The 21,332-nt window shown below is 40.2% G+C and overlaps 1 protein-coding gene across 1 annotated transcript; it reads right to left on the minus strand.

Moving 5' to 3' along the window:
- Positions 1 to 3,549: 3,549 nt before the first annotated feature.
- On the minus strand, positions 3,550 to 20,971 carry si:ch1073-15f19.2 (T-cell surface protein tactile). Its single transcript, XM_010898220.4, has 8 exons — positions 20,894 to 20,971; positions 20,643 to 20,749; positions 19,101 to 19,335; positions 15,898 to 16,016; positions 8,735 to 8,900; positions 4,655 to 5,242; positions 4,329 to 4,431; positions 3,550 to 4,224 (listed from the first exon to the last, which is right to left on the minus strand). Exons 1-8 carry the CDS (start codon positions 20,952 to 20,954, stop codon positions 4,128 to 4,130), a joined length of 1,476 nt encoding a protein of 491 aa, XP_010896522.2. The 5' UTR covers positions 20,955 to 20,971; the 3' UTR covers positions 3,550 to 4,127.
- Positions 20,972 to 21,332: the final 361 nt, after the last annotated feature.

A 21,332-nucleotide genomic window follows, 5' to 3' on the forward strand; every position in this document is an offset into this window, starting at 1 on the left:
TCTCTCTCCCTCTCTCTCTCACTCCTTTCACTCTTTTTCTCTCCACCCTCTGTGTATCTATCTCTGAATGTAATGTTTCACCATAGTCTATTTTTACCCCTTCTGTTATTTTTACCTTTTTGTTCTTTCTTTCTCCCTCTCTTTCTCTCTCTCTCTCTCTCTCTCTCTCTTTCTCTTTCTCTGATGTTCTCATCATGTTTTTTCAGTTGCTGACAGGAAATATTGTGACCTCATTTGATACTTATCACTTAGGTTAAAATAGGCTCTAACTTTAGAAGCATCTCTTCGACTGAGGTCTTTTTAGTTGCTCAAATGAAGTGTAGTAAAAGAGACCACCAGTCATGCAAGAACATGCAAAACCAATACCTGATTTTTGTTTTCATATTTATTTTAATTTGAAGAAATTACATATTCTAGGTTAATGCACGATCATTTGTGAACATTTTATGGAATGTATTGGAATGCATTAATATTTTGCATATATGTTTATTATGTGCGCATTCATTGTAGTTTGGGTGTTCACAAACACACACACACACGTACACGTACGTACGTACACACCCCAATATGTGAACCACAATCAATCACAATTTTTTTATTTTTCCATTTCCGACCACGGCAGTAAAAGCCAAAGCAGGAAGTCTTTATTGCTTCTTTCTTTTAAACCTCATGTAAACTCACACGCACGCACACACTCACACACACACTCACACACGCATGCACTATCACACGCACACACTCACACACACATGCACTATCACACGCACACACTCGCACACACACACACGCACACACTCACACACACACACTCACTCACTCACTCACATTAAAAAACAAACACATTTTGATTTGATTGAAGTATTCTTTATTTGAGCAGTGAATATTGACGCTAACCTCACCCCAGAAGACACATTTCCACTTCAGACTTGCCCTAATACTGTGCGAAATTAGACAAATAGATGCAGCCTCCCTCTAACCACTCATAGCAGAGCTGAACCAGTGGGATGATGAAAGAGGAGGTCTGTGTTGTGTCTAGAAAAGTGGAATAGTGGTCTGTCTTTGACCATACAGCCGGACAGACTGCAAGGGTCTGTGGTTTTTTCTGCGGGTTTTATGCATGGGGGTTCATGTGAAAATCACACTGTGGTGACTGTGGACTTTACATCACTTAGATGGAGTGCAAACCAGCCAGAGAAACAGTCTGACAGACTTGGCAATAAGGCCCACAGACTGACAGACAGGCAAGCAAGACGTAAAAATAGAAATGGACAAATCATTAACTTGAATTGCTGGGTCTTTTTCTCTTCTTTATTTTTCTATATATTTGATCCCATTCGATAGGCGACATTTTTATTTTGGAAAACTGCATCCTGAAGGTTTGTCTTAGTTTCTCGTGTTTCTGAGCTACTGTTCAACACAGTCTGGGTTGACGTGTCAGGTTGGGGGGGTGGGGGGGGGGGGCACTGTTGATCAATGACCTGTCAGACGTGTTGACCTCTCTGTGACCTATGAGGATGTTAGAATTTTATTTCAGAGTGGGAAATAAAACTGTCTCAATGTTTTTTAGATTTCCATACCCCTGTCTCTTAATGTTGCACAGGAATAATCAACAGTCTAGAAAAAACACTCCATTGTGCAAAACATTAGGGTTTTAAAACAAACTGACTCATGGAAGAGTTGTCAAATTGTAAATAAAATAGTTGCTTATATTTCAGTCCAGTGGCTTGCTAGCTATCTATTTAATCAGTATATTAAATATGCACATTGAAATACAAAAACATTATTGTTGTGGGGATTAACTTTATAGAGAGTAGTGAGACAGTCAGGGACGAGGAAGACGTTGGTGCTGAAGAAGGCTGCCATGCATGTGTAGTGTGATGGGAAATGTCTGTTGAGGAAGAGCAAAAATGTATTTGGCATAAGAGGAGCGTCTGGCCCCACCAGGTCTCCAACAGGCCCTTGGTGATGTTATTTAGGGGTCCTGCATAAAATGTGCTTCTCTAAAGATCTGGAACACCAGGTGTGAGCCATCAGCCCCACCCTCCTGAGCTCACCTGGAGAGGTATGAAACTCTGAGCAAACTGGAGTGTAACTAATTGCATGATAGTGTGGATTTATCTGTAGTGTCTGGATTTCCCCTGTTTCCCACAAAGGGCTGAATAGTCTCATAAGCTTTATTGTACTGGACGGGTTATGGATCAAACTGTAGAATGTTTGGTCTTGTTTTATGTCTGACAACATCTGGCAGCAACGCTCGTCTATTTGATAATTTTGCATTGATTAAGTGGGACAGTTCCTGTTCTTTGTGTTCATTGTGTTTGCCAAGGTAAAGTAATGCTAATGTTATTTGGGAGAGTGTTTTTGATATGTCAGATTTTAGGATAAATAGCCATGTCTCCAAAAAGTTATTTGAGTTTTGCCCTCGTTAAAGAGACCTCCCAACACACTGTGTTGTAGTCATATTTAGGAGTTTGTTCTTGTTAAAATCGTCACGTTTTTACATAATACTTTTTATTTATTCATGTGTTCAGGCTATTATTAAAAAAATAAGATAAAATATTCTTAATAATGTCCTTGTTTGAATAAAATGTAAATAAAAACTATAATTTAAATGGATTGTCAGTAACTATACCACCATTTAGTACAGTACGTCTTGCAGATTAGATACAATCAATTGCAATATCAAGTAATTCTTAAAACATCTGGTAAATGTAACACAGTATATTTTTATTTGCATAGTTCACACTATTGCTTTAAAATAACTGCCCAGTCCATCTAAATATCTAATAACAACAAAAAAAGAGAATAGAAAAAACACAGAATAGAAAAGAAAAAAGATTAATTAAAAGACCAGCTTTTAAAGGCATACCATTCAAAGACTCAACATTCAAATTTTTATCGTATCCCCAGCTGAGCACAGCCGAGTCAGATTGTCAACTAATCACCAGGCTCTCATTATGCTTGGGCTTGTCCTGTGCTAAAACTAAAATGTGTACTGAAAGACAGGAGTTGGGATTAAACTCAACTGGCCTAATGAAGCTTTTACTGTGCAAAACTGACTAATTTATAGATCAGCCAGCAGAGGGCGCATGTGAACTAATAACAAAAAATAATTGCAGACCAGATAGATACACTGCATCTTCTGGTACAACTCCATTTCCAAAATAATTTTTGGGATACTATGTAAAATGTAAAGAAAAACAATGCAATGATGTGCAAATCATTTAAATCCTATATTCATTAGAAAATAGTACCAAGACAACATATCAAAAGTTGAAACTGAGAAACGTTACTGTTTCTTAGAAAATACATGCTCACTTTGAATTTGATGTCATCAGGACGTTTCAAAAAGTTTGGGACAGGGGCAGCAAAAGACTGGAAAGGTTGTGTAATGCTAAAAAACGAAACCAGGTTGAATATCAAACAACTAAATTAAAACTGTATTAAAAACAGAAACAATTCTGTAGTTGAAATCACTGCATGGGCTCAAAATGTACAATGGGCACCATTGTCTGTGAACACATATATCGCTGCATCCACAAATGCAAGTTAAAACTCTACCATGCAAAGAAGAAACCATTCATAAACAACATCCAGAAACTCCAGCACCTTCTCTGGGCCCGAACTCATTGAAAAATGTCCAGTCTCTGACGAATCAAAATGTGAGATTAGTTTAGGATTAATGGACCCCATGACCTTGTGGCACTGAACAGCACCCCCTTCAGGTGAGGATGTGTGGTGTTGGGACATCATGACCTGGTGGCACTGAACAGCACCCCCTTCAGGTGAGGATGTGTGGTGTTGGTACATCATGACCTGGTGGCACTGAACAGCACCCCCTTCAGGTGAGGATGTGTGGTGTTGGGACATCATGACCTGGTGGCATTGAACAGCACCCCCTTCAGGTGAGGATGTCTTTCATGGTCCGGTGTCATGGATCAGTGTAGCTCACTTGGTGAAGAGCATGGTGCTTGTAACGCCAGCGTTGTGGGTTCGATTGTCAGGGTGTGTGTGTGTGTGTGTGTGTGTGTATGCAAATATATGTAATCAGTACAGCAAGTTCCTCTGGATGGAGCGTCCACTAAATTACCTAAATGTGAATGTCATGTATTAGAACAGCGCCCCCTTCAGATGAGGATGTCAGTCATTGGGATGTCTTGAGATTTCAGGGAGGAATACTTCACTGGGGGGGGAGGGGGCTTGAAAGGGGGAGGCAAGTCCATTCTGGAGAGGGGAGGGGGGGGCAGGGGGAGACAGACAGATTAGAAGACGTGCAGAAGGACAGAGATTGACTAATGCAACAGGAGATGATCGACGCTGGCGCTCACCTCTTCTGGATGACATGTCTTCTGTAGAGGATCCCAACCAAGATGAGTACAGCTAGGAAAGGAAAGATCCACAACATCGTCGTGTATCTCTGACTGCCTTTCTCTGGGAGAGATGTGAGGGGTACAGGAAGAGACAAAACAAGTGCATGTTATTAACAGAAAACAAGAAAACAAGTCAAGGTATCTAATCCCACGTCTTGCAAGCAGAACCTTCTACAGGTAATTCCCTGAGGTCTTCCTCTATTGCATTTGGGATGTTTTTTCTTGCATATCCAATTGTAGCTTATCAACAACACAACAACAGACCTCCAAAGCTGTAGTCCTACCTGTCTCAATGATCACCCCACTCCCTTGGGAGAGGGTAGAGGAGGTGTCAGTCCTATGAGTCTCTTCCCCAGCCAGGGTGCTCTTCTCTGGGAAGACTGTCGTGGACACAGAGTACCCCTGACTGGAGGTCTCTGCTTCAGACTGGTTCCCACCATCCGGTTGGTGGCTCCATGGAGTCGACACATTTGACTGGACCACAGGTAGATAGGTGGTTCCTGATACGGCCAGTGGTGGATAGGTGGTTCCTGATTGGGCTGTTGATGTGACCCGTATTGGATTGTGGGTGGAGCTGTTAACTTCTATACCCTTTGTTTGCTTTTTTGTGTTGCTGGAGAAGTCTGTGGTGAAGTTCATTGGTTGGACAGGGGTAGACAAGGTGACACTGCTGTTAACTTCCTGTATGGTAGTTATGGGAGGATCTGGTGTGACGGTGAGGTTTGTCCCTCTTCCTGGCTCAGTGGATTCATCTGTTTTATTGGCGCTGGTATCTGTAGGTCCAGTTATTTTGGTGCTGGTACTAAAAAGCTGAGTGCTGAGGGTCACATTGAGAGGCGGTGTGTCTGTGGGATTTTCTGTAGTAGCAGGACCTGTTGATCAAGAGAGAACGACTCATCAGAATAATTCCAGAGCTACTCTCCAAATACACAAATGACCTGAGAGGCTCTGACAGGGACTGCAGTTCTATGAAATAGCTTTGGTGAGGAGGGAGCAATATTAACAGCTCGTGTGCATAAAGAAACAGTCCAACAATATCTTCAAGCAATTGATGAACTTAGACAAATAGTAGATATTTGTTGTCATTCCTCTTTAAGGTCAAGGGAAAAAAGATGCTTCATTCAACTTGGCCCTTGGCCTATACTCCATCATGTCCACAAGGGGGCAGTATATTCTCTTCACAGACAGTCGACATTAGAGGGAGTTCTATATTGTTCATAGATATTTTTCCTTCTTCTTAAGGTTAGGCAGTCTAAATTTTCCTTAGGGCTGTTGCCTCAGGGTTTTTTCTGTGTAGTCCCCAGGCCAAGCGTTCTAGAATAATATAGTAGAAACCTTCACATCTAACAAGTCAAAATAAATAATTTTTATTGGAATTTACTGGAATTCGATATTCTATTCAGAAGACAAAATATGTTGAGCGATAAAGAGATCAGGTCAGTGCTGTTGATGGCATTTCTATCTGCATAATGGAGCATATGTGTCTGTAGCTTTTGGATGAAGCCAACAGTGTTTCTGTGGTGGAAAGCAAGACACAGGAAGTGTGAACCTGCTTCCTGAACGTCACCCTACTCACTGTCTAGTGCACTACTGTAACTGGAACTGTAACCACAGCTAGATGAACCTCCTAATGTAGTGCCATACTTAGGAATTAGGGTGCCATTTATACCACAGTAAGCTTGGTAAACCCACGTTTAGTCTGTCACGTGAATGTGAAGAGATTTCAGGTTTGTCAGGAAACTGAACCACCATCAACACACCACACAGGATGGAGAGAGAGATTTGCAGATGTGCATGCTTAAGACATTGTCCTAGTCTCCTTAATCTGCACTCACCCGGAACAACTGTAAGACATTGTCCTAGTCTCCTTAATCTGCACTCACCCGGAGCAACTGTAAGACATTGTCCTAGTCTCCTTAATCTGCACTCACCCGGAACAACTGTAAAACATTGTCCTAGTCTCCTTAATCTGCACTCACTCAGAACAACTGTAAGACATTGTCCTAGTCTCCTTAATCTGCACTCACTCAGAACAACTGTAAGACATTGTCCTAGTCTCCTTAATCTGCACTCACTCAGAACAACTGTAAGTCATTGTCCTAGTCTCCTTAATCTGCACTCACTCAGAACAACTGTAAGACATTGTCCTAGTCTCCTTAATCTGCACTCACTCAGAACAACTGTAAGACATTGTCCTAGTCTCCTTAATCTGCACTCACTCAGAACAACTGTAAGACATTGTCCTAGTCTCCTTAATCTGCACTCACTCTGAACAACTGTAAGACATTGTCCTAGTCTCCTTAATCTGCACTCACCCGGAACAACTGTAAGACATTGTCCTAGTCTCCTTAATCTGCACTCACTCAGAACAACTGTAAGACATTGTCCTGGTCTCCTTAATCTGCACTCACTCAGAACAACTGTAAGACATTGTCCTAGTCTCCTTAATCTGCACTCACCCGGAACAACTGTAAGACATTGTCCTAGTCTCCTTAATCTGCACTCAGTCAGAACAACTGTAAGACATTGTCCTAGTCTCCTTAATCTGCACTCACTCAGAACAACTGTAAGATGTTGTCCTAGTCTCCTTAATCTGCACTCACTCAGAACAACTGTAAGACATTGTCCTAGTCTCCTTAATCTGCACTCACTCAGAACAACTGTAAGACATTGTCCTAGTCTCCTTAATCTGCACTCACCCGGAACAACTGTAAGACATTGTCCTAGTCTCATTAATCTGCACTCACTCAGAACAACCGTAAGACATTGTCCTAGTCTCCTTAATCTGCACTCACTCAGAACAACTGTAAGACATTGTCCTAGTCTCCTTAATCTGCACTCACTCAGAACAACTGTAAGACATTGTCCTAGTCTCCTTAACTGTAAGACATTGTCCTAGTCATCCCTTTTGCAATAACATGCAATACTTTATCTGCTCTCTTTTCATAGAACAATTTCACCTTTGCTCCTCTGTCCTCCTATGTTGTTTATTTGTTTACTTGGACTGCCATTTGCTAACACCATGGCAACAGCAACAACTAATCTCCCAGTGGTCTGACACATAAAGAAAGAGACATAACAGTCAAATTTTAAATACCAAATGTAATCTAGTGATAAGAAATTACAATGTCTTAGCTTAAAACATTTTGCTGAAAAAGCTAAGAACTATGTTTATAATCAACTTTCCATTCAAGATACAATCAAATCAACCAATCAAATGTATTTATAAATCCCTTTTTACATCAGCAGTTGTCACAAAGTGCTTTTACAGACACGCAGACTGAAACCCCAAAAGAGCAAGCAACAGTTCATGCACAGCAGCCAGGAAAACCAACCTAGTATGGTGTCAAAAAGTCTAATCAACAACATTTTTTACTGTGTTCCTACAGCTCTAAATACAATGCACAAGTAAGAATATATGATGTATATGATGTAATATATATGTATATATGACTATATATAAATCATATTTAGGAAATTTTTTGGTGTGCTCCAAATATACTAATTTGATGAGTACTTTTTATGTATAGATCTGAAAAAGTATTTCAGTTAAATGTAATACAGTAACAAAATGTAAATATTTTCTGTTCTGTCACGATGCAGGTGTAGTGGAGTGTGTAGAAGGGAAACTCGAGTCAAATGCAGGGAGGCGATAAACGTAACTTGTATTTTCAATATACAAAATCAAAGGCACGTTATAAAACTGCGCACAAGCACTAAAACAAACGTGCCTATCTCCAGAAATGTAAGACATAGAACAATACCACACAAAGACACCCAAAAACACAGGAACTAATATAGGCAACCTAATGAGGGAATGGACACCAGGTGTGTGCAATAACAAGACATGACAGTGCCGTGACTAGAAGACAGGCGATGACGCACGCCGAATACCACGTCGGGGGGGATGGTGCGCGTTTTCCATGCGAGTCCTCGTTACATGTTCTCTGTCATGTGCTTTATTTTGTTATATGAGCACAAAGAAAATAGGTTCTGCATATATGCATTAGCTAATGAGGAACCAACTAGCTAAACTAAACAAAAGTAATTTCCTTGATTTGACCAAATTGGCAATATGTTTTGCATTTCGCCAAACAAATCTCTGCTAACACTAAAGTCTTGCATAATTGGTCAGATCCTCAATATAATTCTTGGTTGATGCCTGTTAAGAGAACAGCTCCAGTCCCCTCTCTTTGCAAGTTAATGGCAAGTCCATGGGCCAAATGTTGATTTATTTTCAGAAAATGCTAACCCCAAAATAATTTGTCCAATTAACCAGAAACTCTGGTGTTCTCTCTCTAGTCTATTCCTCTCCTTTCCTCCCACCATTTCTCCTGTCTCTGTAAATTCGACTTATTTCTCACCTTCATCAGACTGCGTGGTGGTCAGCGGCACTTTGATGTTGAACCCCCTTCTCTTCACGAGGGCCGTGTTGTTGCCCACGGACACGGTCAGCATGTACAGCCCAGCGTCATGTTTGCTCACAGACCACAGGACCAGAGACGATTCATCCGAAATGCACTTGTTGTCCTGGAGTGGAAATGGTTCAAAACAGCCTGGTTACAAGGTTATTAACTGCAAGGAACATAACGAATGCAGTTGCCTCCATACAGGTGTACTGCATGATACAGTTTAGCAGTTAACATCCCATCATGCCCTGTGGTATGTATAAAAATGCTGAGCAGGCCCAGCTGACTTCGATTTCAGATCAAGATGGCAAGAGGAAAGGTTCCAGAGAGAATGCTCTCCACCACCATCATTTAACACCAAATGGGGGAATATCTTTTGGATGGATGATGTTCCATCCATCTAGTAGAGATCCAGAGACTCATAGAATCAAGTGTTGTGGAAATTCTCGAACTGATGTATTGTTGGTCCTATACATCTATGAATGAGTTACTAGTTAAAGATGCTGAGAGGGGTCTGGTGTTTGAATAGGAGACATCCTTGACTGGCACCGGTGGATTAGAGGGGTACTGGTAAATCTGTATAACCCTTTAGTGTCTCTGTTGATTAACCAGACATTGTGTCTCCTCAGGTGTTGAGAAGGATAAGGTGGGGGGCAGCCCACCCTTTGGGTAAATGTTACACAAGACAGATGGGCAACAACTTACCACACCCCTTCTAACATTTTAAATAAATACGGATTGTTCATGTCTTACGGCAGAGACTCCTCGGACGACAATGTTTGTAAGCGTTTGACGCGTCTCTCTTATTTGCAAATAATTAATAAACTGTTAATTGTGCCAAGAGAATTTTGTCTCTGTTTCTTACTCCTTTAAGAGTGTCGATCGATAGAATTACCATCACACAAGGCACATTGAATCTTTATTCTCTCACATCCTTCCTGTCTTTGCTGTCTGACATCCTACCTGTCTTTCCTGTTTGACATCCTACCTGTCTTTACTGTCTGACATCCTACCTGTCTTTACTGTCTGACATCCTACTGATCTTCACTTTCTGACATCCTACCTGTGTTTACTTTCTGACATCCTACCTATCGTTCCAGTCTGACATCCTACCGATCTTTACTGTCTCACATCCTACCTATCTTTGCTGTCTCACATCCTACCTCTTTAGTTTCTGACATCCTACCTATATTTACTGTCTGACATCCTACCTGTGTTTACTTTCTTACATCCTACCTATCTTTACTGTCTGACATCCTACCTGTGTTTACTTTCTGACATCCTATCTATCTTTACTGTCTGACATCCTACCTGTCTTTACTGTCTGACATCCTCCCTGTGTTTACTTTCTGACATCCTACCTATCTTTACTGTCTGACATCCTACCTGTCTTTACTGTCTGACATCCTACCTGTCTTTACTGTCTGACATCCTACTGATCTTCACTTTCTGACATCCTACCTGTGTTTACTTTCTGACATCCTACCTGTCTTTAGTTTCTGACATCCTACCTATATTTACTGTCTGACATCCTACCTGTGTTTACTTTCTTACATCCTACCTATCTTTTCTGTCTGACATCCTACCTGTGTTTACTGTCTGACAACTTACCAATCTTTACTGTCTGACATCCTTCCTAACTTTACTATCTGACATCCTACCTGTGTTTACTGTCTGACATCCTACCTATCTTTACTGTCTGACATCCTACCTATCTTTACTGTCTGACATCCTACCTATCTTTATTGTCTGACATCCTACCTATCTTTACTGTCTGACATCCTACCTATCTTTACTTTCTGACATCATACCTATCTTTACTTTCTGACATCCTACCTATATTTACTGTCTGACATCCTACCTGTGTTTACTTTCTTACATCCTACCTATCTTTTCTGTCTGACATCCTACCTGTGTTTACTTTCTGACATCCTATCTATCTTTACTGTCTGACATCCTACCTGTCTTTACTGTCTGACATCCTCCCTGTGTTTACTTTCTGACATCCTACCTGTGTTTACTTTCTGACATCCTACCTATCGTTCCAGTCTGACATCCTACCGATCTTTACTGTCTCACATCCTACCTATCTTTGCTGTCTCACATCCTACCTCTTTAGTTTCTGACATCCTACCTATATTTACTGTCTGACATCCTACCTGTGTTTACTTTCTTACATCCTACCTATCTTTACTGTCTGACATCCTACCTGTGTTTACTTTCTGACATCCTATCTATCTTTACTGTCTGACATCCTACCTGTCTTTACTGTCTGACATCCTCCCTGTGTTTACTTTCTGACATCCTACCTATCTTTACTGTCTGACATCCTACCTGTCTTTACTGTCTGACATCCTACCTGTCTTTACTGTCTGACATCCTACTGATCTTCACTTTCTGACATCCTACCTGTGTTTACTTTCTGACATCCTACCTATCGTTCCAGTCTGACATCCTACCGATCTTTACTGTCTCACATCCTACCTATCTTTGCTGTCTCACATCCTACCTCTTTAGTTTCTGACATCCTACCTATATTTACTGTCTGACATCCTACCTGTGTTTACTTTCTTACATCCTACCTATCTTTACTGTCTGACATCCTACCTGTGTTTACTTTCTGACATCCTATCTATCTTTACTGTCTGACATCCTACCTGTCTTTACTGTCTGACATCCTCCCTGTGTTTACTTTCTGACATCCTACCTATCTTTACTGTCTGACATCCTACCTGTCTTTACTGTCTGACATCCTACCTGTCTTTACTGTCTGACATCCTACTGATCTTCACTTTCTGACATCCTACCTGTGTTTACTTTCTGACATCCTACCTGTCTTTAGTTTCTGACATCCTACCTATATTTACTGTCTGACATCCTACCTGTGTTTACTTTCTTACATCCTACCTATCTTTTCTGTCTGACATCCTACCTGTGTTTACTGTCTGACAACTTACCAATCTTTACTGTCTGACATCCTTCCTAACTTTACTATCTGACATCCTACCTGTGTTTACTGTCTGACATCCTACCTATCTTTACTGTCTGACATCCTACCTATCTTTACTGTCTGACATCCTACCTATCTTTATTGTCTGACATCCTACCTATCTTTACTGTCTGACATCCTACCTATCTTTACTTTCTGACATCATACCTATCTTTACTTTCTGACATCCTACCTATATTTACTGTCTGACATCCTACCTGTGTTTACTTTCTTACATCCTACCTATCTTTTCTGTCTGACATCCTACCTGTGTTTACTTTCTGACATCCTATCTATCTTTACTGTCTGACATCCTACCTGTCTTTACTGTCTGACATCCTCCCTGTGTTTACTTTCTGACATCCTACCTGTGTTTACTTTCTGACATCCTACCTATCGTTCCAGTCTGACATCCTACCGATCTTTACTGTCTCACATCCTACCTATCTTTGCTGTCTCACATCCTACCTCTTTAGTTTCTGACATCCTACCTATATTTACTGTCTGACATCCTACCTGTGTTTACTTTCTTACATCCTACCTATCTTTACTGTCTGACATCCTACCTGTGTTTACTTTCTGACATCCTATCTATCTTTACTGTCTGACATCCTACCTGTCTTTACTGTCTGACATCCTCCCTGTGTTTACTTTCTGACATCCTACCTATCTTTACTGTCTGACATCCTACCTGTCTTTACTGTCTGACATCCTACCTGTCTTTACTGTCTGACATCCTACTGATCTTCACTTTCTGACATCCTACCTGTGTTTACTTTCTGACATCCTACCTGTCTTTAGTTTCTGACATCCTACCTATATTTACTGTCTGACATCCTACCTGTGTTTACTTTCTTACATCCTACCTATCTTTTCTGTCTGACATCCTACCTGTTTTCACTGTCTGACAACTTACCAATCTTTACTGTCTGACATCCTTCCTAACTTTACTATCTGACATCCTACCTGTGTTTACTGTCTGACATCCTACCTATCTTTACTGTCTGACATCCTACCTATCTTTACTGTCTGACATCCTACCTATCTTTATTGTCTGACATCCTACCTATCTTTACTGTCTGACATCCTACCTATCTTTACTTTCTGACATCATACCTATCTTTACTTTCTGACATCCTACCTATATTTACTGTCTGACATCCTACCTGTGTTTACTTTCTTACATCCTACCTATCTTTTCTGTCTGACATCCTACCTATCTTTACTGTCTGACATCCTACCTGTGTTTACTTTCTGACATCCTACCTGTGTTTACTGTCTGACATCCTACCTATCTTTAGTGTCTGACATCCTACCTATCTTTACTGTCTGACATCCTACCTATCTTTACTTTCTGATATCCTACCTATCTTTGCTGTCTGACATCCTATCTATCTTTACTTTCTGACATCCTACCTATATTTACTGTCTGACATCCTACCTGTGTTTACTTTCTTACATCCTACCTATCTTTACTGTCTGACATCCTACCTGTGTTTACTTTCTGACATCCTATCTATCTTTACTGTCTGACATCCTACCTGTCTTTACTGTCTGACATCCTACTGATCTTCACTTTCTGACATCCTACCTGTGTTTACTTTCTGACATCCTACCTATCGTTCCAGTCTGACATCCTACCGATCTTTACTGTCTCACATCCTACCTATCTTTGCTGTCTCACATCCTACCTCTTTAGTTTCTGACATCCTACCTATATTTACTGTCTGACATCCTACCTGTGTTTACTTTCTTACATCCTACCTATCTTTTCTGTCTGACATCCTACCTGTGTTTACTGTCTGACAACTTACCAATCTTTACTGTCTGACATCCTTCCTATCTTTACTGTCTGACATCCTACCTGTGTTTACTGTCTGACATCCTACCTATCTTTGCTGTCTCACATCCTACCTATCTTTATTGTCTGACATCCTACGTATCTTTACTGTCAGACATCCTGCCTATCTTTACTTTCTGACATCCTACCTATCTTTACTGTCTGACATCTTACCTATCTTTACTTTCTGACATCCTACTTGTGTTTACTTTCTTACATCATACCTATCTTTTCTGTCTGACATCCTACCTATCTTTACTGTCTGACATCCTACCTATCTTTACTGTCTGACATCCTTCCTATCTTTACTGTCTGAAATCTTACATATATTTTCTGTCTGATATCCTACCAATCTTTACTTTCTGATATCCTACCGATCTTTCCTGCCTGACATCCTACCTCCAAATCTGATCTGGGTTTTAATAGACTCTTATTTTGATTGGATCATAAAATGGTTGCCTGTTATCACTCTTGCATTCTCTACTCATTATTCATTCTTATCTGTCTTTCTTTCTAGAAATGAACAGGTGAATGAAACCATTTACTTTGTGAAACTGTAAACTGAATAAACCCTACGAGGCAAGCTCAAAAACATCCGGTCCCTTTTCAGTTTCAATGTTGGTTAGCGAAGGTGGTGGGGGTACTGGTTGGTGAAGGTTCAAACACATGGTGGAAAGCAAAGGAAATGGTCAGAAACAGTTGGAAAGATGGGAAACATGGGATCATTATGTATGCCTACTTTCATTCCCAACTGTGTTCTGATCCTCCTCGTCTGCTTATTTAATCTGGCCATTCAAAAGGTTACACAACTCCACCGCAATGTTTGCTAGGTGCTGACCAATCACAGGTCTTTAGGGTGTCCTACTACAATTTCAATCTATGAAAATCAATACATTTTGATTGCATCAAGAATAGTTTTTCTCTTCAATTTTCTCAGTTCAATAAAATAATGAACTGAGAAAACTGAATATGAAAAACTGATAATAGCTGTGATGGGTTATGGGTTTTCCTGAGGTCCACAGCGTGATACGATGACCACAGTAGAATTATCTCCTTACCATAATTGACAACAGTAGAAAACGGGGAGAGACTGTTCTGCTGAAAACACCACAAAACCGCGACCCCCGGAACAGGGGGTCAGAGTAAGCCAGAATCAACACCAAAACATCGTGCCGCACTACAATGTGGATCATAGAACTATGGCAAATGATTGGACAAGCCACCATAGTAACAGAGGACAGAATAGAATGGTAACCAGGCGGAAACCCACCCAGAGAACTCCCTGAGAAACTCAGATAACTCCCTGAGAAACCCAGAGAACTCCCTGAGAAACTCAGAGAACTCCCTGAGAAACTCAGAGAACTCCCTGAGAAACTCAGAGAACTCCCTGACAAACCCAGAGAACTCCCTGAGAAACTCAGAGAACTCCCTGACAAACCCAGAGAACTCCCTGAGAAACTCAGAGAACTCCCTGACAAACCCAGAGAACTCCCTGAAAAACTCAGAGAACACCCTGAGAGCCGTTCACCAACATCAATCCAGCCTCTGACACACCCACATCCAAACTTGAGAACCCCTGCGATGGAGAGTCAAGGAAGTATGACCATCCTCACCGATGGAGGCAACAGACAGAGACGAAGCTACCAGAACGAGCACAGCAGAGGATCCCATATCGATATCAGAAAAATGTCAGAGCAAGGAACACCAAGAAAGATAAGAAATGCCTTCAACAAAATAAAATATAAAACAGATAAGAGATTTGTCGAACACTGTAGTTTGTAAAGAGCAGTAAATCAGTATATTCCTCTTTTTCCTTCTTTAGGTTCATGTAGGCAGATCACAGTCCACTTTCAAGTGCATATACCGCTACCTACTGTCCTGGAGTGTGGGGTCAATCATGACATCCATATTCTCCTGCCTAAGTGTGGGGGTTTTAGAGCGCAGGACGTGGCTGCAACACACCTGTGGGGCCTCATCAGACGTGATTGTGTTTGTATTTATGCTTATACATGATGCATGCGTGTCTCCATTGTGGCACCAACGTGACCAGCCATGTCTGAATGCATAGACTGTATTATCATGTACAGTATATTTTATAGCAACAATCCGTTTAATAACCAGAGATTTCTTTCATACGTCCATGCCACATTCAGGAATTGTTGCAATATTCTCCTGGCACGCCTACAAGCAAGCAGCTGTAGGTGATGTGGGCATGGCTATCCAGATTGTGCAGTTAAAAAGCAGACTTAATGTTTGAGCGTAGAGATCAGATATTGACTGTATTCGTACCTTTGACCAGTGGAACAGTATGTTGGGGAACCCATCAGCAGTACAGTGGACTGTTACATTCTGACCAGATTCAGCTTCCACAGTCCCGTTGGTGTCACACTTTATTATGTCATCCAGGTCTATTGGAGAAAATACAGTATGATGTCATTTAGCAGAGATGCTCAACATTGTTGAAAATTAGCAGAAATGCTTTACATTGTTGTCATTTAGCAGAGACGCTTTACATTGTTGTCAATTAGCAGAGACGCTTTACACTGTTGTAAGTTAGCAGAGACGCTTATCATTGATATCATTTAGCAGAGGCGCTTAACATTGTTGTTGATTAGCAGAGACGCTTTACATTGTTGTCATTTAGCAGAGACGCTTTATTTTGTTGTCATTTAGCAGAGACACATTACATGTTGGTTATGTTGATACAGTATGCTACCTACTGTACTGTTCTGGAGTGTGGGTCAATCATGACATCCTACACTCATATTCTTTATCATATTACCTGATGAATCCTCCTACAGTAATCATTTCAAAGTAAAATTAAAGTACATTTATGTTTTTTGTGTGTCCTTAGTTTGTCATGTCCTTGTTTGGTCTTTCCTGTTCTCGTTTCAGTTAATCAGTTTATTCCTTTCAGCTGTGTTTAGCCCCCACCTGTTTCGGTTCACTTTGTTAGTCTAGCTATTTATTCTTTACTATTTATTCTTTTATTTTGGATAGCCACTTGAGATGTACCATCTCATTTTCAAGGGGTTCCTTTCAATCACTGATCGAAAATAACAACCAGAGCCACACATGCTCAAAACATGACATTACACAATAACACATATAAAAAGAAAAACAGTACAAAAATAAAAACCAAACTCAACAGGACATCATTCGCATCATGTTCCCCCAAGACCACGACCTCCCAAATTATACAATCAATTACATGGTTACATTCACAGTAATAAGTCCCCATAGGCTGTTCACATGATAATGCAGCATTATAATACAACATTCAGATGAGCATTTAGTTGTGGCATTGTCGGTCAAGGTATTTAGTTCTGTCCTTGTCGGTCATTGTTGTAGTGTCATGTTTCGTGTTCCTGTCTCCATGTTATATTCTGTAGTGCATGGCATTCTGTTTTGTTTTCTTTCTGTTTACATTAAAAGTTCTGTTTTCTACTCTGCATTTGCCTCCGCCTCCCTTGAATCATGACATTGATTAAGTATATAGGAACTAAAAAGATCTGTGTTCTAACATTAGTAGGTCAACTAACAGTGACAATGACAACAGCACGATAACATTGATAGACCTGATGTTAGTAGATCTACTGACAGTACCAATGACAACAGCACGATAACATTGATAGACCTGATGTTAGTAGATCTACTGACAGTACCAATGACAACAGCACGATAACATTGATAGACCTGATGTTAGTAGATCTACTGACAGTACCAATGACAACAGCACAATAACATTCATAGACCTGATGTTAGTAGATCTACTGACAGTACCAATGACAACAGCACGATAACATTCATAGACCTGATGTTAGTAGATCTACTGACAGTACCAATGACAACAGCACGATAACATTGATAGACCTGATGTTAGTAGATCTACTGACAGTACCAATGACAACAGCACAATAACATTCATAGACCTGATGTTAGTAGATCTACTGACAGTACCAATGACAACAGCACGATAACATTCATAGACCTGATGTTAGTAGATCTACTGACAGTACCAATGACAACAGCACGATAACATTGATAGACCTGATGTTAGTAGATCTACTGACATTACCAATGACAACAGCACAATAACATTCATAGACCTGATGTTAGTAGATCTACTGACAGTACCAATGACAACAGCACAATAACATTCATAGACCTGATGTTAGTAGATCTACTGACAGTACCAATGACAACAGCACAATAACATTCATAGACCTGATGTTAGTAGATCTACTGACAGTACCAATGACAACAGCACAATAACATTCATAGACCTGATGTTAGTAGATCTACTTACAGTACCAATGACAACAGCACGATAACATTGATAGACCTGATGTTAGTAGATCTACTGACAGTACCAATGACAACAGCACAATAACATTCATAGACCTGATGTTAGTAGATCTACTTACAGTACCAATGACAACAGCACGATAACATTCATAGACCTGATGTTAGTAGATCTACTGACACTACCAATGACAACAGCACAATAACATTCATAGACCTGATGTTAGTAGGTCTACTGACAGTACCAATGACAACAGCACAATAACATTCATAGACCTGATGTTAGTAGATCTACTGACACTACCAATGAGAACAGCACGATAACATTTATAGACCTGATGTTTGTAGGTCTACTGACAGTGACAATGACAACAGCACGATAACATTTATAGACCTTGTTTTGGAAATTCTTGAACTAAGGTACATTTGAGAAATGTCTGCTTTCTATTGCCTGGTATGTTACTATTTACTTTGATTTTGACACACACGTCTGTATAAATATCAGCATCACTAGGTACTTTGACCATCTGTTCTTCTGTCTAGACCAAGAAGGGTATCAGTTCTTTGTTCCTTAGGAATGTGGTCCTTGGGGGGAAGTAAGGTCAGTTGGCCTGTTTAGTTAAACACAACTGTAAACATTATGGCAGGAAGGATAAGGTGGGGGGACAGCTTTCCTTTGGGTAAAACCTATGATACATAAGACAGATGGGCAGCATCTGACCACACCCCTTTTTCCCCTTTAAATACTGTTGATTGTCCTGTATTAATTTAGAGATTATTCACTGTTACTTGGTAACCTGTGTACTCTCTCCTTGCAAGAATAAAACTGTTTATTGGGCAATTGAGTTTTCCTCTGTCTTACCTACAATTTCTGTAAATTGTTTGGACTTTAGAAATTGCCACCACAACCTGATGTTAGTAGGTCTACTGACACTACCAATGCCAACAGCACGATAACATTGATAGACCTGATGTTAGTAGGTCTACTGACACTACCAATGACAACAGCACGATAACATTGATAGACCTGATGTTAGTAGGTCTACTGACAGTACCAATGACAACAGCACGATAACATTTATAGACCTGATGTTAGTAGGTCTACTGACAGTACCAATGACAACAGCAGCATGATGTCAAACTCATGAGAGTGACAGCTAAGCTCCACCCCAGATACTACTACATACCTTTGACCTTCAGCCGAGTGACTTTCCGAATGGAACCGTTGGGGTATGTGGTCAAGTCACAGATGTATCGGCCACTGTCTGTTTCCTTCAGAGCTTTGAGAACCAGAGTAGTCCTCATGTCTCCCTCTTTCTCTGACCTCAGTGCCACATTTGGTGAACCAATTGTTTCGCCAAATTGTGGGTTATAAACCACCAGGTGCTGGTCTTCTGCCTCTCCTCTCTTCTTCCACTCTATCTGGAACATTATTTACATGTACATTTCAGTCAAATAGCTCTTAGACAGAGAGAGACGCAATCTTACAGGGTGGCTTTTCAGGACACTAACATGTAAAAACATTATCAAATCCTAGTCCAGTTAAAATATATGTAAAGGGGTAACCCAAAGCGACACTTTCCTTCAATATGCATTGATAAATAATGCAAACATATTAAAACAATACAAGCAGTGAAATGTATATGAAATATCTTTAAGAAATTCAAGTACACCATGTAACCAGGCTTTTTTGTGGCATTGGTGCGGTAAAGACTTCTTTCTGACAACTCGACCATGTTACCTGTGTTTTTGTTTTTTATCCAGAAAAAAAATTCTGGCAGTTTTGCCTGAAATCTTACTTGACATGACCTTAGCTTGGTATCAAGAGATCCACTTCTTAATAAGTGATTGAACAGTACTGACTGGCATTTGTAAGGCTTTGGATATGTTTTTATATGCTTTTCCATCTTTATATGTTCCGTTACCATGTTAAGCAGGTCTTTTGATAGTTCTTTTCTGCTCCCCATGGCTCAGTATCTAGCCTCCTCAGTGCATCCATGTTAGAGCTAACAAACTCATTGACTGTTTATACACAGACACTAATTGCAATTTAAAACTTTAATTGCTATTTTCACCTTGTGTGTCAGTAATAAGGCCAAACATTCAAGGGTATGTAAACTTTTGATCAGGGCCATTTGGGTGATTTCTGTTATCATTATAATTTAAAAAGGAGCCAAAAAACTATGTGATAATAAATGGCTTGAAATGATCACTATCCTTAAATAAAGGACAGTTTTCTTTGTATGATCAGTCATCATATTTTCAATGCCAAAATCTCAAAATATCTGCCAGGGTATGCAAATCTATGAGCACAACTGTATACAAAAATAACGTCAATAAAATAATAGTCAATAAATAGTCAATAAAGTAATAAAGTCAATGAAGGAATACACTTTAGTTGTGTCATTATTATGGGTTTTGTATCAATTCAAGAGTTAAAAAAGGACCCTGTTCAACTTTGTATATATTGTGTTTCTTGTTCAAAGCTGTTTATCGGGTTGTTGCGGTTATGGTCACTGTTTTTAAAGCATGTTGAAAGTATTTCATACCCTATTTTACTATTTACTATTTTATTATACTATGATGTATTACACCATTTTCAGATTTTACAGAAAGACCACTTAGAAGTATAATCATGGGAATACTAGTATTTCACCCACTAAAGTGATAGGAGTGTCTGGATTTGTGTTTCTGGCTGTGGAACCCTGGAAAGACAGAACACTACACACCTGTAATATTTTGAGAGTGTTTTCTTTCGGGGTGCAGGGCAAAGAGACATCCTGACCCACCACAGCTGTCAAAATCTCATGATGGAATATCTCAAAACCGTGGACACCTGTCAATCAAATCACACAACAGTTAAAACCTTAGCAACTGTCTCTCTGACCTTGATTTTAACGCATCAGAAATATAAATATCACTGAATATATGAATATCAATGGAAAGATATAAATCAACATTTTGTCTGATCCGGCTTTACCTTGAGGGGTGAACGAGAGCAGAACAAGACAAACAATGATTCCCTTCAGAGTGACAGCCATGCCAGTCTGTTCTCTACCCTCACTGACAGACAGACAGGCAGAGACACAGAGGAGAGAGAGAGAGACACAGAGAGAGAGAGAGAGAGAGAAGCAGCTGTGGGTTTTTTTTCTCTCTTTCTCTTCCTCTCCTCTGTGTAACATCCTGTCTCCACCACATACAGACCTGACCTCTTTATTCCACAGCTACCAGGTTCAGGCTCATTTGGTGCTGTGTGACTTTAACTATTCACCACACACACGCACACACAAACATTTGCTATTATTTCCTTGTGGGGGACCAGAAACATTATTCCGGATATATTTTGCCTACACTTAATATATTACACCTAAACATTACCTTACCCTAATGCCTAACCCTAAACCTATCCCCTAATGCAT

Source organism: Esox lucius, chromosome 7 (assembly GCF_011004845.1).
Source record: "Esox lucius isolate fEsoLuc1 chromosome 7, fEsoLuc1.pri, whole genome shotgun sequence".
Classification (NCBI taxonomy): domain Eukaryota; kingdom Metazoa; phylum Chordata; class Actinopteri; order Esociformes; family Esocidae; genus Esox; species Esox lucius.

Bases quoted from the DNA above. Each gene is read 5' to 3' on its own strand.
- si:ch1073-15f19.2 (XM_010898220.4), bottom strand. From the start codon at position 20,954: ATGGCTGTCACTCTGAAGGGAATCATTGTTTGTCTTGTTCTGCTCTCG. The intron at 8,901-15,897 runs GTACGAATACAG...TTTCCACTCCAG, and splicing joins TACTGTTCCACTGGTCAAAG to GACAACAAGTGCATTTCGGA. The intron at 4,432-4,654 runs GTAGGACTACAG...CATCTCTCCCAG, and splicing joins TGGGGTGATCATTGAGACAG to AGAAAGGCAGTCAGAGATAC.